A 26,503-nucleotide genomic window follows, 5' to 3' on the forward strand; every position below is an offset into this window, starting at 1 on the left:
ATTTATGTAGCTGGAAGCGTTGAGATTATTTCCGTTGACCACTATGCAATGGGTCTCCAGTTCCAAGAAAGAGGGTGACCTCTAGTGACATTGTGCTTGTCATGACTTGGCTAAACTTTATTCTCTGCAAACTAGCTGGAATTGATCATTGGTCAGTCGATTAAAGGATAAGTTTAGTTCCAGAATGAAAATTTCCTGATGATTTGCTCACCCCCATGTCATTCAAGATGTTTGTGTCTTTCTTTCTTCAGTCGAAAAGAAATTAAGGTTTTTCAGGAAAACATTCCAGGATTTTTCTCCATATAGTGGATTTTAAAGTTGGCCAACGGTTTGAAGGCCCAAATTGCAGTTTCAAGGCAGCTTCAAAGGCCTCTACATGATCCCATCCAAGGAATAATGGTCTTATCTAGCAAAACAATCTGTCGTTTTCTAAGAAAAACACAAATTTCTATACTTTTAAGGGAGAAGTTCACTTCCAGAATGAAAATTTACAGATAATTTACTCACCCCCTTGTCATCCAAGATGTTCATGTCTTTCTTTCTTCAGCCGTAAAGAAGTTGTGTTTCTTGAGGAAAACATTTGTGACCCTGGACCACAAAACCAGTCCTAAGGGTCAATTTTTCAAAATTGAGTTTTATACATCATCTGAAAGCTGAATAAATAAACTTTCAATTGATGTTTGGTTTGTTAGGATATGACAATATTTGGCTGTGATACAATTATTTGAATATATGGAATCTGAGGGTGCAAAAAAATCAAAATATTGAGAAAATCGCTTTTAAAATTGTCCAAATTAAGTTCTTAGCAATGCATATTAGTAATCAAAAATTACGTTTTTATATATTTACAGTAGGAATTTTACTAAATATCTTCATGGAACATGATCTTTACTTAATTTCCTAATTATTTTTGTCATAAAAGAAAGATCTATAATTTTGACCCATACAATGTATTTTTGGCTATTGCTACAAATATACCCCAGCCACTTAAGACTGGTTTTGTGGTCCAGGGTAACATTTCAGGATCTCTCTCTATATAGTGGATTTCAATAGTGCCCCCAAGTTTGAACTTCCAAAATTCAGTTTAAATGCAGCTTCATAAAACAGGAATGGTCAATGTCGGTCCTGGAGTGCCGATATCCTGAAGAGTTTAGCTCCAACCCTGATCTTGAGGATCACTAGGGCTACAGGCAGGTGAGGGTTTTTTTCACTATTCCTACTCTAAACGATCCCAGCCCTGGAAGAAGGGTCTTATCTAGCAAAACGATTGGTTATTTTCTAGAAGAAATTACCATTTATATACTTTTTAACCTCAAATGCTTGTCTTGTCTAGCTCTGCGATGTGCATGTGTACTCTGTGTAATCCGGGTCAATACAGTTAGGGTAGGTTAAAAAACTCAAATCTCACATCGCTGTTTTACCTTTTTTGTAAAGGACCTCCTTCACAAAACCTCCTTTGCACATTCACTTTGGAAACACTGGGTCACCTCTGTATAACGATTTTTTGAGTTGGAGGAGAAAATGAGATGGGAGTTTTTCAACATACCCTAACTGTATTGACTTGGATTACACAGAGTACACATGCACATCGCAGATCTAGACAAGATGAGCATTTGAGGTTGAAAAGTATATAAACTGTACTTTTTTTTTTTTAAAGACACTTCCTCGTCTGGGATCGTTTAGAGCCCTTAGAAGCTGCATTTAAACTGGATTTTTGGAAGTAAACTCGTGGGCACCATAGAAGTCCACTATATAGAGAACATTCCTGAAATGTTTTCCTCAAGAAACATAATTCCTTGAAAGAAAGAAAGACATCACCATTTTGGATGATAGGGGGTGAGTAAATTATCTGTAAATTTTTGTTCTGGAAATAAACTCCTGTAACCACAACTCGTCATCTTGCTCTAGCTCGTCCTCACAAATTACTTAAAGTGGAAGTACTGACCCTAGTGAAAAATAAATGTACTAAAATGTATTTAAAATACCTTAATTTCATGAGTACACTACAAATATATTTACATATTATGTACTTCATAAAAAAATATATCCCGCAGTTGTACTTTTATTATATTAAACTGGTAATGTAAAATCAACTATTTTTGTACTTAATGCACTTTAATTGTGTGGAAATAGTGCTGAAGTCCAACTAAAGGTATTCTTAAGTATATATTTAGCATTTAAAGGAACACTCCACTTTTTTTGAAAATAGACTTTTTTTTTTTTCCATCTCCCCTAGAGTCTTAGTACACAATGTAACTACAGAAGAGTCAAGTTTTAAATAGGAGAAATATCTAAACTCTTTGGTCATTTTTGAGCGAGATGCTAACGGTCTAATCCAGGGGTGCCCAACCCTGTTCCTGGAGATCGACTTTCCTGCAGAGTTTAGTTCCGACCCTAATCAAACACACCTGTCTGTAATTATCAAGTGCTCCTTGAGATCCTAATTAGCTTGTTCAGGTGTGTTTGGTCAGGGTTGGAGCTGAACACTGCAGGAAAGTCGATCTCCAGGACCAGGGTTGGGCACACCTGGTCTAATCTGATTCAATGATCTATGCTAAGCTATGCTAAAAGTGCTACCGCCAGACCCGGAGATCGGCTGAATGGATTTGAAAACGGTGAAACTCAACTGTTTAACTCTTAGGGAATTGGAAAATGTTCAAATGTTCTATTTTCAAAAAAGTGGAGTATTCCTTTAAAGACTGACAGTATTTAAAGATCATACAATGCTCATCAAAACATATTTTTTTGTGCACAAGTAGTACTCCAAATAAAGTTTAATTAAAATTGAGCGATATGTCAGTAAATACGTTAACAGACTTGAACTATACTTAGTATAAAATAAATGCATTTTAAATCAAATTACTTTTTTTTACTAGGGGACCCAGTGTTTACAAAGTGATTGTGCAAAGAAAGACAAAAGCCCTTTACAAAAAACTTGATGATCGTCCAATGATGTTGGACGATTTTGAAGTTGGAGGAGAAAATGAGACCCTACCTTGCGTGAACTAACCATGCATGACTTTTCCAGCCTAATCACAGAGCTAGTGCAAGGTGAGCATTTGTGGTTAAAAAGTATATGGATTTTTATTTTTTTTAAGAAAATGACGATGGTTTCACTAGATAAGACCCTTACTCCTCGGCTGGGATCGTGTAGAGGTCTTTGAAGCTGCACTGAAATTGCAATTTGGACCTTCAACCCATTGGGTTGAACCCACTGAAGTCCATTATACGGAGAAAAATCCTGTAATGTTTTCCTCTGAAATCTTAATTTCTTTTCGACTGAAGAAAGAAAGACATGAACATCTTGGATGACATGGGGGTGAGTAAATTACCAAAAATTTTCATTCTGAAATTGAACTTATCCTTTAATTGTAGAAATGATCAGTTAATAGTTTTCTGAATGAGCTCATGGAGGCAGCCCTGCTTTCCTCCTGTATTCACAGATGTCCATTTTCTGTTCAGAGCGAAGTGGTTTTGTGTCAGCGAGGTAGTTGTATGAGTCTAGAAGCCGAATGATTGCAGAATACACAGGTCGGTCCTTGAAGTTCCACATGCAGCAGTACTTTATTAAGTCATATCTGCAAGACATGCCAGATATCGCTTATAAGTTAATATGTTGTTTAAACAGGATTTTTAGTTTTTATTAAACACTTGCTGTTCACAGAGGAGCAAAACAACTATTTATTTAAAATATAATAAACAAAAACAAAGGCTTACAAAGGGGCTCCACAGTTTTCTGGTCTTTTCATCCGGTAATGGGATAAAGTGTTTGGCAGCACTTCAGATGGATCCAGGTCAGGATAGGGAGGAGACCCTTTCAAAGGAGAAGGAAGGTAAAAATAAGACTGCTAACTTGCTTGCTTCATATTATTTTTTTGCTATATTTTTTTTTTCAAGTAACAACTGGTGTATTAGAACCTCAAACTAATCCTACCCAGGGTTATCATCTCATAAAGCAGGATTCCAAAGGACCATCTGAAGAAGTACAACAGCACAACTTTAGCACATAGTCAAATTGCAGTATTTTTCAAAAAACCTTTATTTTTTTATGTTCTGACTCACACATCACTCCTGTCTGTTAGGGGAAGCCTCATCATACGTTCAGGGGCCTTCCATTTTACCGGCACTTTGGATTCTTGTTCTTTGTCCACCGTTCTCGACTGTCGGCTCTTAAAAGCCAAATCCAATCCAGAGATTTTGACAGAGAGCTCTGAACTGATCAACATATTCCGGGCTGCGACATCCCCATGAATAATTCTATGGTAAGAGTGTAAATAGTCCTAAGAAAAACCATTAATAAATCATTTAAAAAAATTATATGACTTACAACTGTTTTGTTTTACTAAGCATGAGAATACATAGGGTAAACGACTCACCAGACCTGCTGCTACCTGTTTAGCTACTAGATAAACGGACCTCTCTGAAAACGTCTGGAAGTTATCACTTGTGCCACATCTGTCCTGTTCAGTAAGAGTTACATTCAGAAGAATGAGATGAGTTACGAGACGTAACACATGTATATTCTTTTTCAGGATACACTCTCAGAAAAAAAAACAAAAGATTTGTACCTTAATATATTTAGTAATTATTTAGGTATTTAATAATACCTACATATTACTACCTTAAAGGTACATAGTACTACTTTAAATGGAAGATTGTTTCCATGGACATAAAAATAAATGAACAATAAATAAATAAATAGCTAATTGTTACTTTATATCTTACAATTCTTACCTTTTTATTCCTAGGTCAGAAAAAGTCAGAATTGTGAGATAAAAAGTAGCCATTATGTTTTTTTTTTTTTTTAATTCAGTGGCGGAAACAGGCTTTACATACATACCAGTACCTTTTGAAAGGGTAACACACAGTGACAGTTTTGTACCTTTTTTTCTGAGAGTGTACTTCAGGTGTTTTTACCTCTCGAAGACTCCAGAGAAAATGCAGGAGGTTCCCTGGAACGCTTGCCTCCAAAACCAGGTACATGGGTACCCGGCGTGTTTGACAGTATACCATCTTCACTATGTTCTCGTGTTTGTTCACTGCTACGTGGAAAAGGACAAAATCCACAAATTCTCTAACCTCTGGTTGATTTGACCCGTCTGAAACAAGAAAATATCCAACATTATAAAACGGTTAGTTCCGGTCATCGATTCTGATTGGTCAACAGCTGTTTTATTCATGGCTATGACCGCCTCACCCAATGGTTCTGTGTATCACTGCGCAACACCCTTAGCGACACAAACAATCAATAATATAGGCTCAAAACTGTTCCATTATGTATTTCAGCAAAATGAACTGTTTATTTGTGTAATGAAGTATGAGTGACCCCTGCAAGCGTTATTTTGCATTATTCACCTTTAATTTTGAGACCACGCCCATCCTACGTCAAAGAAACTGTTCTCATGGGGAAGAAAAGTTAATGTGTGCGCGTGTCTGTGTGAAGGAACATGGAGGGAATGTTACTGTATTTATTAGTTTTCTGTTTCAGGTATGATACTGTATGTCCATAAGTTAATTCTGTAATGACGCTTGCAAACTCCTGCTATACCGCAGTCAGTATGTTTTAAACTAAAGACGTTTTACAAACCAGCAGTTTTACCGGTTACTGCACGTTGTTATTTTTCTATCCACCTTATTTTTACCACAAGAGCGGACGCGCCATTTGTAAATTTTATGTTAGGGGCTTCTGGTCTCATATGTGTCCAGCTTTTTTTTAGCTATACAAAACAGCTTTGCTGCATGATATTGCAAACTGGTGTGTTTTACTATGTTGTTTCAATGCATTATCTATATTATGAATAGTGTTGGGGAGTAACTAGTTACATGTAACGGCATTACGTAATTTAATTACAAAATAAATGTAATTGTAATTAGTTACAGTTACTGAGAAAAAAATATGTAATTAAATTACAGTTACTTTTGAAAAATGCCAGTGATTACAAAGGGGATTACATCTGAATTTTTTCACACACCCACCCCTACTTACAGATTTAAATATACTTCTTTTAAATTGCATTGACTGCTCTAAAATGAGACACCAATGTTTCAGGAGTTTAGGACACAGAATAGGACACATGCTTATTCGCTAACTGTTTTAGTTCCTATTTGGGTTTATGCATAAACTTTATTTTTTAAGTTTTTTCCAAGGCATTGTTAGATGCTAGTGTTTTCTGTCATAACTATGCAAACATTTGATTTCAAACCCAGTATCATAGCTATTAAACTATTTCTTGTTATGATGTTATTTATGTTATGACATGTAACGCAACTGCGTTCACGGTGACCGGAGTTTGATTCCCGTCTCGAGGTCCTTTGCCGATCCCGCTCCCCTCTCTCCTCCCAGCTCTTTCCTGTCGTCTCTCTACTGTCCTATCACAATAAAAGGCATAAAAAGCCCGAAAATATAAGTAAAAAAAAAAAAAAAGTTAAATTTGTGGTGGCTGTGCTTTAAATTAAATTATTACACAGCTCAGACTCTTTCGGGGCAACTTAAGTCAGTGCTATATGCTTGATATTTTTTTCTTGGCGGAAGCTTTGCGTTTGGTTAGCTCATAAAATATTAAAGATTAATTCAATATTATGTGTATAATTTCTTAATTCTGTCATCCTGGTATCGTGGACTTGCTCTATTGTTGCTGCCATTTTTTGTACATTGTAATGGATTATAAGATAACTAACAAACTACTACTACTACTTAATTATTTATGTGGTGAAATGTTGTGTAAGAAAACTGGTATGACTGCACTGTATCCCTAAAATGTCTAGTTTGAACTTGCCGTTTGCTAGCAACTGATTTCTTTATGAAAGCTTTGCGTTCAAATATTTCAACTCAGATCAGTGTTTCGTGTCTAAGTATTTTGACATGAAACATCTAAATAATCTATCAAGCAGCTGTGTAATAAGTTAGATAATGTACATTCAACCAGTTGTTACCGCAAAATAAAGATGTGTGTTACTTATTATAATCTTAATTTAAGTGATAAAGGATTTTGAAAGTCTGACAGTAATCAGTGTTGAGTGCTACTGTAAGGTTAACTCTGCCTGGTTTAAATGTTTCAAAATGATTAAGAGTTGAAAATATTAGAAATGTAGAAAAGTAATCAAAAAGTAATTAAAAGTAATAGGTTACATTACTTTAATAAAGTAATTGAAAAGTTACACTACTTATTACATTTTAAATCAAGTAACTTGTAATCTGTAACCTATTACATTTCCAAAGTAACCTTCCCAACACTGATTATGAACACAGTGCAAACAGTTTTACCGATTACTGCAGTTGTTATTCTTCTCAGTATTTCTCTACAGCGGCTAATGAATCGGAAGTCTTGCGCTTTCACAAAAAACGGCTTACTTCAGTATGGAAAATAAGGTGGATAAAGGGTTTGCACTTACATCAGTCAGTTACCTGGATGAGCGGCCATATTGGTGATACTCGAATGTAAACAACAGTATTGATTGCAAAGTTAATGTACTACTGAATACTTTGTTCTGCCACTTTATGCTGTCCAAACCACAGATAAAACATGTGGAAGCTATTAAATCATATAGAGAAGAACTTAGGAAAGGGCACAATATTTTGACAAACTACAGTTAATAGGTTTTAAAGATACGTACGAGCAGTATTAATTAAGATATTAGCCTAATATTTCACTTACCAGACCAGAAATGATGAACAAACACAAATATTGTCAAAATCCTTGCCCTGGAAACCCTGGTTTAGTTTGGCCAACCACAAATGCCTTTTGTTCCACAGTTTTTTTCCACTCTTCTCCTTGATTTGTTATAACTTTTGGTCTGTAGCACTCCAAATGGTTATCCCAGTCTGTCCGATTAGTACGGCCCAAAACATGACAATAACTGACCATTTTCAGCAGCAATAATCAGCAAAATATGCGAGTTTCGTTTGGTTCAGTGGCAGTGTTTACATTCAGTGTCACCAGTGTGGCCGATAGATGATGCGTCATGAAAACACTCTATTTGATTGTTAAGTCTGACGTCAAGCGTCACCTCTTCCATGACTTCCGGGTCTAAACGTTCTATATCAGATGACACGTGAAAACAACAAATGATACTAATTATACACTCACAATGTGATATAATACTACCAAAACATTGGTAAACAATCCTGCCCTTTAACTCCATACCAAAATCCCAGATAGCCAGACAATGAAAATATAAATATAAATGAATAAATATAAAAATTATTTGTGCTTGGGATGCTGTGAGCACAGACACTGTAGCGTACACTGTAAATTTGAAAACGTTTAGCTCAAATGTATAATATGTATAAACAGTGCTCATAAACAGCTGCGGAGATAGTATTCTCCAGTAATATGAGTTGGGGTTTGGACAGCATTTGTTGGTGCGTTCGTTGGATGCATTACATCATCACTTAACAAGCCCATACCAGCTAATGAGCACTCGTACTTTATTGCTTACTGGTAGTCTTTTATTATGAACAGATTGTGTTAAATTCTTAGAAGACACCTTTTCATGATTGTTTTGTGTTCTGTACCTTTAAGAGTTTTAATCACTACAGCAGTGGATGTGTTGTCTTGTTTTAGCTGACCCATGCAGATTGGCCCATAGCGTCCCATGTGAAGCGGCTCCACCCCCTCCAGGGAGCACTGAGCGGGTATCTCCCATGGACCCAGAGCATCCTGTGCAGGCTGCATGGTCCCAAAGCCTGTGTCCAAAGGTACAGGGGCTCCTTCTAAAAGATAGTTGATTCAACATACTATTTTTCATGATTTCCCCTCAAAAAACCAAGCACCAGAACTAAATAAAAAACTTTCTGCATCTAATATTTGGGTTCAAAGTGTTGCTGACATGATAGATCAGTTTTCTTCCACATACCATTTATGTTCGAAGATGAGCCTGTGATAATCTGAGCTGATGATCTTTTGGTAATAAAGCTCCGTATTATCTGAGACACAACAATCAGGGTGCTGAGAGCCAGCAAGCTTGGGATAATGATGACTGGCAATGAACCTGATCCTTCCTCATCTGTCCATTCATGCAAACACAAAGCAGAATATATTATTTTACCCTTGTATAACAGCAAAGGCGAAAGCTTTCAAAGTATGTTAGACTTGATTGTATGTACTGAAAGAAAAACAGACTCTTACGTACAACAGACAGAGTTAGAGCCAGAGGAGCTGTTGCATTGGGCCTGTATAGCCATAAGGGTGTCCCTTTAACATTTCCAAAACTGGCTTGACAAATGACATTAGCACAATCATTTAAATAGAACAAACTTTCAAAAATACAGCACATATGTTATCAGAGCTGAAATTACAGACTTTATGAACCATGCTATTTATCAAATGCATTTATTTAGTCAACTGTCTCTTACTCAAAGCATGTTTTTCTTTGCTGGCTATTAAAAATGTTGCATGTATATTATGAATGCACATTGTCCTTACCTTACTGAAATAAATGCGGAAAAGTATCTTTTTGGCTGCTTTTGGTAGAGGCACCTTGTTTGAGCATAAGGTTTGATTTTGACTTTAGAAGCAATGACCGTGAGGGTGACTGACTGCCCACCTGACTTAATGATTAACTTAAGTACGGAGACATTTTAACTGTTGCCATGAGTACTTTGTTTTTCTGAATTGCAGTCAAATTCAGTATGTTAAATATTTAGTTTTTTTTTTTTTTTTTTTTTTTTTTTTTTTTTAAATAAGGGCTTTGTGGACACATTAATGTATGTTTGCAGAGGACAAATGTTGCTTTTATTTTGAAGTGAAAATGTAAAATTAGACTCTTGGGTTCAGATGGTGCCAGAATTGGCATAGAGTGGGATGTTTTTACTAGTTTTGATGCAAACAGTAATATTTATTGTACATTTTGGAGTTATTATTCAATAATTACATGAAATTGTGGCATGTCAGTTAGTTCTGACAAATAACATTCTCAAAAAAAAAAAAATATATATATATATATTATTGTTTCCCAAGTTTTTGAATGGTACAGTGTATAATGTTATCAGCATATTAGAATAATTTCTGAAGGATCATGTGACACTGAAGACTGGACTAATAATGCTGAAAATTTAAAATTTAGCTTTGATAACAGGAATAAATTACTTTTTTAAAATATATTCAAATTCAAAACAGTTATTTTAAATAGTAATAAATTTTCACAATATTACTGCTTTTGCTGTATTTTGGATCAAATAAACGCAGGCTTTGTGAGCAGAAGAAAATTCTTACCCCAACAAAACAACATTAATAATCTTACTGTTTAAAAACATTTGATTGGTAGTGTATGTTCATGATAAAAATCATTTATACATTCCGTTAAATGTTCCTTTTCTTAGTGTGTGTAAGTAGTGTGGTAAGATGGCCTATTAGAAACATTCGCTAAAATGTAATTTTATTCAATTTACATTCCCTTAATAACACATTTACTGGTGCATCATCATTCTGCACATACTTTTATCTAGATACATGAAAAAATAAATGTATATTGTTTTTAAGTGGGGAATCTTCACACGTTACCCTGCCTACTCTTTGTACAGCGTGCAATTCTAGACTACAACAGCAGGTGGCACTATTATACAACAGTAAATCTGGAAGCTTGAATTTATTCTGATTTGAAGAATGCTATATAATGATATGTAATTGTACTGTCTTCCTAAAACTACTCTTAATGCAAGAAAGAAATAACATGTTGATATTGAAAAACAACCTTATATATATATATCATGTTGAAGTGCAAAAATATGTAACAGGCGGTATGAAATTACAAGGCATATGCACAGCTGTTCAACAAATAAACCCATACTAACAGAACAATATATTATGAAGTTGTTCATTTACTTTCTTTTACATCCAGGGTTTAGTGGAGAGGATTTAATAAGACATATTTATACAGGTATATAAAACATATTAGCAGTTCTATTTTTTGACATTTCTAATTTGTAACTTTAATTTTAAGCATTAAGCATTTAGATCTTAAGCATTATATAATGCAGTAATGATAATATTCGTAGTTTTAATTTACATCTTTTGTTATGCATTTTATGCATATTATTACCGTTAATGTTATATGAACTATGGTGTTTTATGTGAAGTACTTGAGGCTTGTGTTGTCTATTGTAAAAATTATTTTTTATTATGAAACTTGTTGGAAAGTTTCAAGAAGAAAATCACTGAGGGTTTCTGGATTGGTTGAGACCCTGGATGAGGGTTTGATGTCTGTAAAGGTTAAAACCCACCAGTTTTTGTAAACTATTGTAATCTATCTATACTTTTAAGACATAAAGTGCATTTTTCTTCAACATACAACTTCTTTAACACATTCCCTTTAGGCTTGGCAGCATTAGAATTGTGAATAGTATGGGAAAGGCCGCCCCCCCGCTCTGATTGGCTGCTCTGCTCCCGTCCACTCTGCATTGGTGTCGGTGTGCGCCACTGACAGTCGCTGCTCTCGTTTGGCGCAAGTAACAAGGTGAAAATGACTACAAAGTTGCAAAGCTGCGCCTACAATTAATCACCGACAAGCGCTGACAGCTCCACACAGACAACAACAAGCTACACAAGAGGGCGTTTCTACACGAATCAAAGGTCGTCGGACAGTGGACCTAGTTAATCGTGTATTGCTGATCCAGGTATATTGTTGTTCGCCGTTTCCCGTGAACGCGCCGGTAGCTGATGTCATTGGAACAGGTGCGCGAAACCCAAGTTAACAACAGTCGCCCTAGATCGCGAGGGATTACACACGGATGTGAGTGTTTTTCTACGGCGTTTCATTCATCGGCTGGTATTACGAAGCGATTTGAGGCTGTAATATTTTTATGTGCCTGGATAAAGTAGGCTGTCCTGCCTCGGGTGCTAGTTTATGGCCATTTCCGTGTCTTTTCCTCCTAGAAAGCGCTTCGTTTGAAGGCGACACTTCTTGGTGAGCAGTGAGGTCTACCACAGATTTTGTCAGGGCAATGAAGAGCCCTTTTACCTTCGTGTGAGCTTCGGTACGTGAATTTTGACTGAACCGTACGGGGAATATACTATTTTAAGGACCGAGCGATGCCGACTCCGAAGTTTTAAAACGTTTCTTTTTCACCAAGACATGGGAATGAAGTCGCTTTGCTTTACTGCGCTCTAAACGCGTTTGCATAAGGAAATAACCTGTTTTTTAAAAGACTCATTTACGAAAGGGATTAATCATGTCCAAGACGCTGAAAAAGAAGAAACATTGGTCGAGCAAAGTGCAGGAATGCGCCGTTTCGTGGGGTAACGCCGGGGAGCTCAGCGCCGTGCTGGAGATACGCGGAGGCGCCGAGCACGGAGAGTTCCCGCACCTGGGACAGGTGTTGTCGGACGCGTTAGTGTGCCATGTCGGCAGGCTACCTGCTCCTGGAGATGTGCTTCTGGAGGTGAACGGCACGCCTGTCAGCGGACTGACAAACCGAGACACCCTCGCCGTCATCCGCCACTTTCGCGAACCCCTCCGTCTGAAGACCGTGAAGCCAGGTCAGTTTGTTAACATAATTGCTAAAACCCAGTGAGCAACCAACCGAGACAAGTGTTTGTCACACTACACTGAACCCAAAGTAAATCTAGTTTTAAAGCTGTGTTAAGCTTCCTTCCATATTTGTAATTTTGAAAGAGGATTATAGCTTGACTTTTAGCACTGCTTGTGCTTGAATGTTACATGATGTTGTTTAGCAACAGACAACCAATCACGAACTGCATCAGTGCCTACCTCATTAAATATTCATAGACTTTGTACAGTCTGAGAAACTTTGACGCGTGGTGTCGTGGTGATTTTTGAGCAGTGTTTCACAAGACGTGTCATAATTGAATTCGTTTCATTATTGATGGTTTTTACAACATCAACACAGATATTTTTCTGTTTATTAATGTGAAGCTGCTTTGAAACATTCTGTTCTATAAAGTGCCACACAACCAGTCATAAGGGTCTTTTTTTTTAAAAGTGAGATTTATACATGATCTAAAGGCTGAAAAAATAAAACTTTCCATTGATGTATGGTTAGGATAGGACAATATTTGGCTGACATGCAGCTGTTTGAAAATCTGCACTCTGAGAGTTGAAATAAAATCAAAATGTTGATAAAATCGCCTTTAAAGTTGTCTAAATGAAGTTCTTAGCAATGCATATTACTAATCAAAAATTACGTTTTGATACATTTATGGTAGAAAATTTACAAAATATCTTCATGGAACATTATATTTACTTAAAATCCTAATGATTTTTGGCACAAAAGAAAAATCGATCATTTTGACCCATACAATGACTGGTTTTGTGGACCAGGGTCGCATATCAAAAAATATTTGACTTGACTAGAAGACAGAACACTGCTTGAGAGGATCTGGATGGTGAAATTCCCAGCATAGATATTCTTATTATAGTCCTGTCATGTTTTTGACCTGATAAATATGCAAATAAGAATGCTAACTCATAGTTTACAAATGTGCAGTGTGAAATATGGAACACGGTAACCCAGGGTTAAGAATATTTCCTGTAAAAAATGACTAGTTAGGAAGCTCTCAGGGTTTTAAGACAGCCAATATCAACCTTGTATTCTATTACTAGCATTTGCTTATAATTATGCAGTTGGCATTTTGATTAAATGGGACTCTCAAGGAAAAAGTGGATTTTAACTGAAGCCATTTATCACAGTTACCACAACAGGAGGAAATTGAGACTATCCATCATGAGGAAGTTTTGGTACCGTTAGATGCTTTTTGTTTGTGGGCAACCACAACAATTTCATTAATTGTATGGCTGGTAGATACTTTCCATTCAGGTTTATTTAAGCTGCTTAAGTCAGGTTACAAGTGTTTACAGGTATATGCAACTGAATCTTGTGTTTGGTGGAGAGAAATAATAAGGATCTACAAAATGCAGCTGACACCTGAGATTTCAGGACAGGTGAGAGTTAGAGGCTGTAAAATGCAGACAGAATTCTATCATGTTTCTAACCAAATCTCCATGGTTACTAAAGAGATAAGGTAGGAATCTTGAATAACTTCGCATTGTGTAACCCGACCCGTCTGTGGATACTATCTTATCTGTTTAGTCGCCAGAATTTCGGTTACAGTCTCAAACCATGTTCTTGCCATATCCTAACGTACAAATTCAGATTTAAGGAATGTGACCCTGAACCACAAAACCAGTTATAGGGATCAGTTTTTTGAAAATTGAGATTTATACATCACATAAAAGCTGAATAAATACGCTTTTCATGGATATATGGTTTGTTAGGTTAGGATAGGGCAATATTTGGCTGAGATACAACTATTGGAAAATCTGGAATCAAAATATCGCCTTTAAAATTGTGCAAATGTCTAAGCAATGCGTATTACTAATCAAAAAATAAGTTTTGTGGTCATAAGTTTTTAATCAAAAAATGTCTTCATGGAACATGATCTTTGCTTAATATCCTAATGATTTTTGGCATAAAAACCCCCTGATAATTTTGACCCATACAATGTTTTGTTGGCTACTTAAGACTGGTTTTGTGGTCCAGGGTCACATATAAGTTAATAGTGCTTTTTTATTTGTTCTTTTAAGAGTGTGTGACCCTTAAGTATGTATATGTGTGCGTAAGAGAGTCTTGACATCATTATGTCACTAAATAGGTACAGGTATCCATTCAACTGGAAACAGTGTAAACTCTTTAAACATTTAGAGCTTTGAACTTTGTGTATGTAATCCTCTTTGCCTGCAGCACAGATGTCGTCTGACTTTCCAGCCTCTCCCCCATCACCCACCGTCCACCTCATTTAGCCTGTTAGCCTGCCTGAAGGATCACCATTTGACTTCTTTATGCCATTTTAATGCTCTTTTGGAGATGATTTTAATCAGAGAGCTTTATGTTGCTATGGGCACTCTCTACATCTGTTTATTTTGGGCTTGCAAATGAAGTAGAGTGGATTACCTAATATGAAAATGTAGATCTCCTCGCGCTTCCTAATCAGTGTAAATTGGCATTAGTGAACGGGTTAGCATCAGATGTCTCTTACTGATTATTTTAACGTAGTGTGAGTTTGTTAAAGCTGCCAAAGCCTGCAGCTTTGAACCGAGTCCAAGTCTAATTGATTCAATTACTCTCTTAAATCTGTGCTGGCTGTCTGGCTCGTGACTCAGCAAGAGGACTGGACACCTGAAAGCTTAAATGCTGTTTGAAATGTTCAGTGTTGCTATCATATGTTGGGTTTACGTTTTTATGAAAAATGAAAATTCTGTCATGAATTACTCACCCTCCTGGCCTCACCTGTAAGGCCTTCGTTCATCTTTGGAACACAAATTATGATATTTTAGATGAAATCCAAGAGCTTTCTGACCCTGTGTAGACACCAATGCAACTGACACGTTCAAGGCCCATAAAGGTAGTAAGGACATTGTTAAAATAGTCCATGTGACATCAGTGGTTCACGACACACCAAACAATTATAAGAGGTTCTATTTTCAGACTCTAACAGGTATCAGCCTGTGAAAGCAATATTGGTACATCACTAATTTTATATTTACTTCTAAAGAAAGATCAACCGAGTTTCTTAAATGTTCTTGCATCTGAGGCTGTGTTGTGTACAGTATGTGTGTGTGTGTGGCTGAGTGTTTTCTCTCTCCCTCGGTTTATGTTTAATTCATACCATCTCAATCATTGATGAGTCCATAGAAGAGGCCAGCTCAAAGGGATCAGATGGTACCAGGAGACCATTTAGCCTTAAATTCGAGCCGCAAGTAACACTGGCTGAGTGCTGTACGCGGCTGATATGAAGCTCAAGGGCCTTCAACTTGTGCCTGTGCTCAAGTCTCTTAGGCCAGTCTAGGCCTTCTGGCATATATATAAACTTTAGTGGGGTGAATTGGTTGCAAAGGCAAGAAAGTCATGGTCAAATGGTGCTCAAGACAATAAGAAAACAATGGAAGGAAACTGTGGAAGGCAGGAAAACGTAAAGTTTCCTCCTTCTCAAGCAGACAAAATATATTTTTAAAGGGTCTAAAGTTAGCCAGCACAATTTGCCATGTGTCAGTGAGTTTTCTGTGTCACATTTACAGGGCTTCTCCCAATCGACTGTATCCTTTCCTGCCCAGTGGACTTGTGGCTCATGCTCATCTTTTCCAGTCTTATCTATTCCATGGCGTGAAGCTTCTTGGCCTCCCACATATTCACTCGAACCTGTCATGTCCTCCTCCGTTTTTCCTGTTCTTCACCCCCACACCTTTTCTGCCAACCCGCTCACATGCAGTAGTGTCCAAAAAACCACATTGAAAATGTGGTGTCTTCAGAATTTAAAAATCCTGGTTGAAAACAAAGAAAAGACATATGTGACTAATAAATGTTTTATATTTTGCATATTTGTGTAGACCAGGGGTATTCACTTAACGTTCTAAGAGCTCCAGCCTCCTTGTTTTGTTCCTAGTGGTACTCTTATTAACATGCATCGAAGAAATTATTGAATAAAGTTGTTATTTTTGTTTTCTTTGCACAGAAAAAGTATTCTCGTAGCTTCATATCCACTGTTGTCACATGGACTATTTTAACAATGTCCTTACTACCTTTCTGGGCCTTGAACGTGGTAGTTGCTTTGCTGTCTGCGCAGGCTTAGAAATCTCTCAGATTTCATCAAAAATATCTTCATTTGTGTCCTGAAGATGAACAAAGATCTTACAGGTTTGGAACAACGTGAGAGAATTTTCATTTGTTGGTGAACTATTAATTTAATAGTTGCAAAATGGATAAATAAGTCAACAGATTGTTAATATTAAAAAAAATTTCAGTGCCTAAAGGAGAAGTTCACTTCCAAAACAAAAATTTACAGATTATTCACTCACCCCCTTGCCATCCAAGATGTTCATGAAATTATTTTTTTGTGGAAAATACAGGAATTAGCTCCGTATAGTGGACTTCTATGGTGCTCGTGAGTTTGAACTTCCAAAATGCATTTTAAATGCAGCTTCAAAGGGCTCTAAACAATCCCAGCCGAGAAAGAAGGGTCTTATCTAGCGAAATGATCGGTTATTTATTTATTTATTTTTTTAAAAAGTACAACTGATGCACTTTTTAACCTCAAATGCTCATCTTGTCTAGCTCTGAGTGTGCTCTGTGCATTCCGGTTCAAGACAGTTAGGGTCTCCAACAAAAATCATCCTACATACTGTTTTATCTTTTTTTGTAAAGGGTGTTTGATCTTTGCACGTTCACTTTGTAAACACTGGGTTGGTACTTCTGCAGCGATGTAGGACAATTTTGAAGTTGGAGGAGAAAATGAGATGGGAGTTTTTAGACATACCCTTAACGGTCTTGACCCGAAAATAGAGCACACGCAAAGGTAGACAACGTGAGCATTTGAGGTTAAAAAGTATATGCATTTTAGAAAATAACCGTTTCGCTAGATAGTTCACTAGTTACCCCCTTTGAAGCTGCATTTAAGCTGCATTTTGGAAGTTCAAACTCGCAGGCACCATAGAAGTCGAAGTTATGGAGATAATTCCTGAAATGTTTCTTTCTTTCTTTATGACTGAAGAAAGAAAGACATGAACATCTTGGATGACAAGGGGGTGAGAAAATAATCTGTACATTTTTGTTCTGGAAGTGAACTTCTCCTTTAATCTCCAAGCAGAGTCATTAGATCAGCTCTGAATTTTATAACCATGATTTTTGCATTGAAATAAAAAAGAACTGCCGTCATACATCCGGACCAGATGAAGTTTTTTTTTTTTTTTTTTGTCATACATCTGTGAAATTGTGCTCAAAGCCATTGTCTGAGCACGGCCTTGATTGACCGCAATGGTGCAATTTCCACACATTGTATTAATGTGCGAGTGGTGGAAGGGTGAGGGAGTGTATCATTACTGACTCACAGACTGACTTACATTAGTCCTGCTGTCATGATGCTGTGTGGCATTATGAAGCAGCAATTGTTTTGATACTCATACTGTGTTGTTGGCAACGTTTTCTTGTGTTGATCTCATTGTCTTTACTTACATACTCTCTTGAATCATGACAAAGGATCAAATGGCTCATTTTATAAACCATCTCACTTTGAGCATTATTGTACTGTACTTTTTGTACAGACGTGTGCTCTACTCTTTTTTTTTTTTTTTTTTCTTCAGCTATGCAGTGTGAGGTAAATCTGTTTCGTTCTCCGCTGGTTGATTACAGTAGTTTATGGAGTAGACGGTTATATCAGCTTTGTCGAACAGGGGGGAAGCTTTAATGTGGTTTCCTTTAAAATGTTCACAGCTTATGAGCGGTCTGTCATAAGCAGCTGCTCTGGTCGTATAACTTTACTTTACGTTTGCTGCTGACATACACCTATAAAAGCGTACCACAGCTGCTTTAACATTCTGTTCAAGTCTGTTCATCTCTCTTGAGGGCCTCGGGCTCATTACTTAGTCACCAAACAACATTCATGCAATTTTTTTATGTAAACACCCTTAGTTCCTTCCCCAAAGTTCCATACAATGGTGGAATAAGAAATACATTTTTCAGTGGCAGTCATCTCCAGTTGCTGTTACACAGATTTGACAGGAGCAGAATGCATTTTCTCTCCCATCCTCATTTCATCCTCCCTTCAAACCGGCGTTTTTTATTAGGTGGCCTTGTGTAAATGAAAGCCTGTTGTTTGCATGTTTGAGCCTGCCTCAAAGAAGCGAGTAAAACTGTTTCTCTTTTGGCAACACTCACTTTCTAGTGTGGCTCTTCACACAAGTTGTTCATTTTCAGGACAAGCTGGGTTAATTTCATTTGAGATTCTTGTCGTATACTGCATACTGCATATTGCATATGTAGTAGTGTACTATTTTTTTTTTTTTTTTTTGTGCGCAAAGAGAACAAAAATAACGACTTTGTTCAACAGTTTCTTTTTTTCTGTGCCGGTCTTCGATGTGCATTCATGCGTTCTTGTAAACAAGGTGTAAGAATGCCAGCTCCAGAAGAGAGGAAATTGTTAAATAAAGTTATTTTTGTTTTCTTTGCTCACAAAAGTATTCTCGTAGCTTCATAAAATTATAGTTGAACCACTGAAATAGTCACATAGACTATTTTAACAATGTCCATACTACCTTTCTGGGCCTTGAACATAAAAAATGAGTTCTTACAGGTTTGGAATGACATGATGGTGAGTAATAATAGAATTTTTATTTTTGGCTGAACTATGCCTTTAAATGGACAGTTAATATAAAAATGAAATTTGTCATAATTTACTCACACTTCATCAAAATGTGGAACACAAATGATTTGTTTTGAAGAAAACAGTTTTTGTCCATATAATAATATAGACCTAACCAATTTTGTCTTTTATGTAAAGACTCCCAATGACATTTTTAAGAATTTATTGTAGAAAGAAAAATATTGGTAACCAAACATTCAAGAAAAAAAAAATACTATGGAAGTCAATGGCTACTGTCACCTGTCTGGTTACCAGCTGTTTTTTTTAAAAAACATCTTCTTTTGTGTTCAGCAGAAGAAAGAAACTTATACAGATTTGGAACAACTTGAAAGTCAGTAAATAACAACAAAATTTTCATTTTTGGTTGAACCATTCTTTAATATTGTATCCACTGCCGCATAAGATATTTTGTTTTAAAGAGCAGGTCATATGGGTTTTTGAAAAATATCTTTTTTGCAGTTTGTAACATAGCTATCCTTCAATGTAAAGTTGTTAGTCAAAAAAGCATTATACATAAAGTTATTTTCTCTCAAATGAAAGAGTTGACTTTTTTTTTAGTATTTTGCCTGTTACTGATTTATGTTACTGGGTAACACATTAGCATAATCCCGCCTGTCTGTGAAATGCAAACAATCTGCCCACTAACACTTCTGCTAGATAGTGTGTTTACATCATGTAAAGAAGACGTTGAGTTCTGCCTTGTGAAAGCAAGTTTGTTTTTGTTTTCATTGCCGATGATAATGTGAAAAATCAGTGGTTCAGATTAATTTTTCCATGATACCACAGCAATACAATTCGATCCTTTTATTGTGTGCTTGTCATTTTACCGAGGACTGCTTCTCTAATCTTGGCTTTTATCTTATTTGGCTTTTAATCTTCTTTATTTGGATCAACAAGCATTTCCGAACCACAGCCTGTAAGTACGATTGATACGTTATGCGTACTATGATATTACTGTATTACCCAAATAGTTCTGATAGTTTGCTGTGAACCCACTATTTTCTAAGAATGTGTTGATTAGTGTAGACTGTCGTTGTTGTAATTACTTTGTTTAATAATAAAGAATGTAACTTAGACATATTTTGGTTTACAAACTGTATTCTTTCATTAGTTAGTCACGCTAGCACTCGGCTAACTTATCCACCATTATTATTTTGTTATGTGTTTACAGTTCAGCAGCAGGCACAATTTGCTTGTATAAGTGTTAAAATGTTTTTATGTCATTATTTTAAAGATTGGATTGCAGCACTATATTATTGTTTCATGTAAAGGTTAGGGTTGCCAGGTTTTCAAAACAAAACTCACCCAATTGCTACTCAAGACTAGCCCAATAGCGTTTCGAGGGTGGTCCCCCATTAAAAATCATGTTATGGGGTATAAAATACACACTTTTTTTATCAGAGTCCTTTAGTAAATTTGCTTTCCAGGGGTTAAACATGAAGTTATTGGGGTTGCTTCAACCCGCGGAGATCAAAAACAACCGCAGACTTGGTAACACGATTGGTAGCGCTTGCTAACTTTCTGTGCCAGTCACAACAGACTTGGCCAGCTGACCAATCAGAGCAGAGTTGGCTTATGAAAGGGAGGGGTTTACAGACATTTCACTCAGAATGGCTTGAACAACCCGTTTTGAAATCATTGACAAATGACTCTATAAATGTATATTCTGAGAAAAGTTGTGTTTTCTGACCTGAGATGCATTTGAACCTGTTGTAGGGGACTTCAACATTTATTAGGACACTTAAAAAAAAACATATGACCTGCTTTTTAACAATTTTTAGGTATTTTCTTACTAGAAAACAAGTCAGAAAGCCTTCCATTGAATGATAAGAACAACTGAAGGATTTTTGATGGTGTATCCATACGCCGCACCTCTGGAATCATTCCCGAATATGCTCACATGGGAATGATGGCAGGGGGATGGGAGCAGGCGGCGGAGCCCAAGATAGGAGCATCTGCTTGGAATATTAAGGCATATCTCAAACCTCTCCCTGCAGAAGCACGCTCAACTCCTTTATCAGCCTCACTGTCAGCGGGAGTATGCAGAGGGCTTGTGTTGTTGCACCGGCACTTGTCACTGCCTGTGATGTTGTGGAACATTCCACCATTCCAGCACTGTTTATCTGTCGGTGGAGTCTTAATGACAAGCGATGACGTGGAAATGAGAGTGTGCCTGTGGGAACGAATGCTAAAATGTGGACGTCACATGCCTCTCTTAGCTGCATTGTTGAAAGTGGCTTTTAGTGATGTCATTTTTAAATTTATTTTCACAGATAAGTATATCTTTACTGTAGTATGCTGCAATATGATGAAGTTGTTTCATTTAGTGTCATCTGCAATCCCAAGAGCAGTTTCTTCATTTTCAGGGATGCTGCACTCTTGAAGAAGAGCCAATTGTGTATTTCTGTTTATGTGACTTAATTGGTTTGTATCGGATATTTATGCCCCCTAGAGATACGCGGTCAGCGTGATCCATGCCAACATTTGCATTTGCCACTCCAGATGAAATCCGCATGGCAGATCAGGTGCTTTGAAGCAGCCTGGGAGGTGTTTTTCTATACGCTGATCTGATATCTCATCCCCCAAGTACTGTTATTGTCAAACGGAGTGGGCTTTGATATTTTCGGACTGATTCGCAGCAATCGTCTGCAGTTTGTCAGTTTACGCAGCAACAGGAAATGAAAGGACGCTTATGCTGTGAGGGGAATGGACATGAATAATTAAGTGACAAATGAACGCAGACTGTTTGATTGTGTTCGTGCCCGTCATCAACAAGTGGGGAGATGGGGGATAAAACGAGGGAGATTTCCTTTTGCTCTTGGTTGTGACTTGAAGGAGCTTTACTGAATGAATTAAAGTGATCTGGATTAGGAAGAAAGCAGCTGTGGAGCTGATAAGGAGATATAGCATTACAAAACATTAGAGAGCTGGGAAGGTGATTTTCAGGGCTTATAAAGCCAAGCACAGGTTGTCAGGTTGAAAATCCCTGACCTGTGCACACTTGAAGTGGACATTTTACACATCATTTATTTGCACAAGAATGTATGGAGGCCTGTTTATGCCACTAAATAAAAAATAAAGGTAATTGCAACCTTTTCTTTCACATTTCTGACTTTTGTTCACGCAGTTGACATTTTCCTTTTAGCAATTCTGACTTTTTTTCTTAGAATTGTGGTCATTTGCAATTCTGACTGTTTTCTTAAAATTGCATGATATAAATTCGCAATTGCAAGTTCCCAAGTCACTTAAAAAAAAAAAAAAAAAAACTAAAAAAAATTAAGCTTTGTGAGATTTTATTTTTTAATTTTTTAAAACTTTGTTTTGATTTTATTTGAATTTATCTTGGTTTATTTTATTTTTATTTTAAATTAAATATATTTATATTATGTGTTTTTATTGTAATTGTGTTATATTTTGTGTTGTTTTTACTTCCATTTTGTTTTTAGTTTAGTTTTGTTTTAGTATTTTTTTTTTTTTTTTTTGATCTCAACTTTTTTTTTCACTCTCACTATTTAAAAAAAAAAGATTATGTAAACCTTGACATGACGAACTTTTTGCTACAAGTGTGGATTAAATATCATTTGGATGAAAATGTGCTTCTCATCTTTATGTAAATTATCCTTTATGACCGACACGTTTTTAATAGTTCTTAATAACTCACTCCCAATAGCCTTCGGCCACTGTTAAAGGAAACACTCAGTGCAGAAACAAAGAAATTTTGTTGTTTGTAGGGTAGAGATGCAAACCTGTTATGCAGCAGCACTGCTTGCGTGTCATGTGAAAAGACATCACAATGGCGTGTGGTCTTCTGAGTGGACAAAGCAAACGCTGTAACAAAGATAATGAACTGAATGTTTTTCTTCAAAGGACAGAGAGGTGGTCTGCGGTATAATATCCCCCCCATTTGCCTTATTGTGACTGTTTCTGTGATCCAGGGGTCTTTATTATTCTTGTGCTGGCATGTAGTGCATACCACCGGAGAATGAGAAGTGATGGCCTTTTGAAGTCTTAATGCCTGCAAATAACTTGCCCTTCTCTTGAGCACTCAATGTGTGTGTGAGCATGCTTTTGCATGAAAATGAGAAATTAGGACAGGAATATGGATTGTTCCTCTCTAGTGCCCTTTTGAGATGAAAGGTAATTACACTGATAGGATTTGTGTGGTCCTGAGGGCTGTGTAGACGGTAGCTATTTGTTTGCTCACTTTGTGATTATTCAGATCTCGGCAGATGTTTCCTGCCATTCGTATGTACCGTTATCACAGGTGCTTCGCACGGCTTTATTTACAGAAGGCTCTTCTTGGCGTGTCGCTTGGTTATTTTAAACTGATCATGTTAGTTTCACAGCTGAAATCGTCTCTCACCTGTATAAACATTCCTCATTCCCTCAGAATGTGAGTCTTAATTCATGCTAACAGCACGCTGACCCAGTGACTGCTCGCTGGCGCTAATCTCAAACCACTGCTGTGTTTGTCTACCTCAACATTGCAAAGTCAACGTCTGACCCTGGAGGACATTTAGAGGATGTGGAGGTATTTTAAGCCTCTCTCCTCTATATAATGTCACTGGAGCAGCTGCATGTGAGTTTTTCAGATTATTCTGATCACTGCATTTTCCCAGAGTCCCAACATCCCAGCATGCCTCGGAAAGTGTGTTGTAGGGTGAGAGACCTGCTAGCTGAAATTAGAACTTATTTGTGGTTCAGTGGCGATTCTTTAAGAGGGAAAATGATTTCTCAAAAACATAAAAAATTATGGCAGTAATGTCTTAGGTTTGGCTGAAACAATGTCTTCTTCCTCTTTTTCTTTTCCACACTCCTTTCATTCTTTTTTGCTTCCTTTCTTTGTGACTTCTTTTTTTCCCGTCCTGACTTTTTCTTATTTTACTTTACTTCCTTCCTTCCCTTTTCAATTCTTCTTTTGCCCCCTGACTTCCTTTTGAACATCCCTTACTTTAAACTTTCTTCCTGGCTTTCTATCTGTCTGCCTTCCGTTCTTCCTCCCTTTTTCTTTTTGTCTCTTTTTCCTGACTGCTTTCCATTATTCCTTTCTGATTTCCTGCCTGCCTGCCTCCCTGCCTTCTTTCCTTTCTTTTGTTGTTTTTCCTGACTTCCCTTCATTTTTCCTTCCGGACTTCCTCTTGTACGTCCTTCCTAACTTCTATATGTTAATTTCTAATTCCATCTTAATTTCTTTCCTGCTTTCTTACCATTATTCCTTCCTTATTTCCTGCCTGTCTGCCTCAATGTCTTCCTTTCTTTCTTTTGATATTTTTCCTGATTTCCCTGTTTTTCCTACCTGACTCTTCCCACTTATACTTTCTTCTTAACTTCTATACATGAATTCCTAATTTCATTTGTAACCTACTTCCTGCCTTCTTACCTGCCTGTTTCCCTTTCTTCCTTCCTTTTGTCTTCTTGAATTTTTTCCTGTCTTCCTTCTGTACTTCCTTTCTGACTATAAATCCTTCCTGACTTCCACCTTGACTTCCTTCCATATGTTTTACCTGCCTATTTCCCTTTCTTCCTTCCTTCCTTTTTTTCTTCCTGATGTTTTTCTTGACTTCCTTCTGTAGTTTGTTTCTGACTTCCATTATATCCTTCCTTCCTTCCAACTTGATTTCCTTCCTAATTTCCTACCTGCTTGTTTCCCTTTCTTCCTACCTTTTGTCTTCTTGAAATTTTTCCTGTCTTCCTTCTGTACTTCCTTTCTGACTATAAATCCTTCCTAACTTTCATCTTGACTTCCTTCCTTATGTCTTATTTCCCTTTCTTCCTTTTTTTTCTTCCTGATGTTTTTCTTGTCTTCCTTCTTTAGTTTTGTTCTGACTTGCATGTCCTTCCTCACTTCCTCTTGACTTCCTTCCTGATTCCCTATCTACTTAATTCCATTTCTTCTTCCTCCTTTTCCTTACATTTTCCTGACTTCCTTTTGTACTTCCTTTGTGACTATAAGTCCTTCTTGACTTCCACCTTCACTTCTTTCCTTATGTTTTACCGGTATATTTCCTTTTCTTCCTTCATTTCTTTCTTCCTGATGCTTTATTTACTTCCTTCTGTAGTGTTTCTGACTTTCACATGTCCTTCCTTACTTCCATCTTGACTTCCTTCCTGATTTCCTACCTTACTGTTTCACTTTCTTCCTTCCTTCCTTGTGTCTTCTTGAAAATTCTCCTGTCTTCCTGACTCTAAATCCTTTCTTGCTTCCACCTTGACTTCCTTCCTTATGTTTTACCTGCCTATTGCCCTTTCTTCCTTCCTTTCTTATTTCCTTTCTACTGGTTTCCATTTCCTGGCTGTTTCCCTTTTCCTTCCTTTTGTCTTTCATTTTTTTCCTGACTTCCTTTCTGCACTTCCTTGCTGACTGTAAATCCTTCCTTACTTGCACTTTCAGTTCCTTCCTTATATTTTGCCTTCCCATTTCCTTTTCTTCCTTAATTTCTTCCTGATGATTTTCTTTGCTTCCTTCCGTAGTGTTTCTGGCTTCCACATGTCCTTCCTTACTTCCATCTTGACTTCCTTCCTGATTTCCTACCTATTTCCCTTTCTTTCTTCCTTTCTTTCTGATTGATGTTTTTTTTTTACTTCCTTCAGTAGTTTGTTTCTGACCATGTTTTCCTTACTTCAGTTTTGACTTCCTTTCTGTTTTCCCTTTCTTTCTTCTTTTTGTCTTCTTGAAAATTTTCCTGTCTGTCTTCTGTACTTCCTTCTTGACTATAAATCCTTTCTGACTTCCACCTTCACTTCCTTGCTTATGTTTTACCTGCATATTTCCTTTTCTTCCTTCCTTTCGTTCTTCCTTCCTTTTTTCTTGACTTCGTGCCATAGTTTGTTTCTAACTTCCATATGTCCTTCCTTACTTCCATCTTGACTTCCTTCCTGCCTGTTTCCATTTCTTCCTTCCTTTTTTTTGCCTTACATTTTCCTGACGTCTGTACTTAATTTCTGACTTGCATACGTCCATTTGTACTCCCATCTTAACTTCTGCCCTGCCTCCATTTCTTCTTACCTTTTTTCTTCCTAAAATTTTTTGGACTTCCTGTTATACTTTTTTTCTCACTTCCTAAAGCCACAATTCACTGGGTTTCTATAAAAGCATCATTTGCATAGGAGAAAGAATGTAATGGTTAATTGAACATTTGGCTTTCAATCAATGTATTATTGGCCCACCTGGAAGCCCTGCTGGTTTTATAATGATTGGGTGAGTTGTAAAATGGCAGGGGCTTTGCAATAATTGAAACTAGCCTGGCTCTACAGAGTTATACAGTTGTTCATACAGTTGGGAGCGCTTTAAATGATACATAACATCTCACTCTGCATTAAACGATGGCAGTAGCACTTCATGATGGGCCAGCTGT

At 36.9% G+C, this 26,503-nt stretch overlaps 2 protein-coding genes across 7 annotated transcripts in view; one reads left to right on the forward strand and one right to left on the reverse strand.

Annotated features, from left to right (window-relative positions):
* Positions 1-191: 191 nt before the first annotated feature.
* si:ch73-206d17.1 (tyrosine-protein kinase STYK1) lies at positions 192-9,579 on the reverse strand. Of its 2 annotated transcripts, none has more exons than XM_051097261.1 (10): positions 9,426-9,579; positions 9,133-9,215; positions 8,857-9,006; positions 8,516-8,713; positions 4,918-5,099; positions 4,377-4,460; positions 4,063-4,280; positions 3,935-3,975; positions 3,718-3,814; positions 192-3,578 (listed from the first exon to the last, which is right to left on the reverse strand). In XM_051097261.1, exons 2-10 carry the CDS (start codon positions 9,182-9,184, stop codon positions 3,407-3,409), a joined length of 1,194 nt encoding a protein of 397 aa, XP_050953218.1. In that variant the 5' UTR covers positions 9,185-9,215; positions 9,426-9,579; the 3' UTR covers positions 192-3,406. The 2 variants fall into 2 exon arrangements, with proteins under 2 accessions (XP_050953218.1, XP_050953217.1); XM_051097260.1 differs by having other exon boundaries at positions 9,133-9,211; positions 9,426-9,539.
* Positions 9,580-11,390: 1,811 nt separating this feature from the next.
* Positions 11,391-26,503, forward strand: part of magi3a (membrane associated guanylate kinase, WW and PDZ domain containing 3a) — a 182,407-nt gene continuing 167,294 nt past the window's right edge. The window contains exons 1-2 of one of the 5 annotated variants that reach the window (XM_051097240.1): positions 11,394-11,730; positions 11,874-12,476. In XM_051097240.1, the coding sequence (XP_050953197.1) occupies positions 12,170-12,476 (307 nt within the window). In that variant the 5' untranslated portion in view covers positions 11,394-11,730; positions 11,874-12,169. Of the gene's footprint in view, positions 12,477-26,503 lie in introns of all 5 variants that reach the window. The other 4 variants (XM_051097242.1, XM_051097244.1, XM_051097239.1 and 1 more) reach the window with 4 other exon arrangements.

Source organism: Labeo rohita, chromosome 23 (genome assembly GCF_022985175.1).
Source record: "Labeo rohita strain BAU-BD-2019 chromosome 23, IGBB_LRoh.1.0, whole genome shotgun sequence".
Lineage (NCBI taxonomy): Eukaryota > Metazoa > Chordata > Actinopteri > Cypriniformes > Cyprinidae > Labeo > Labeo rohita.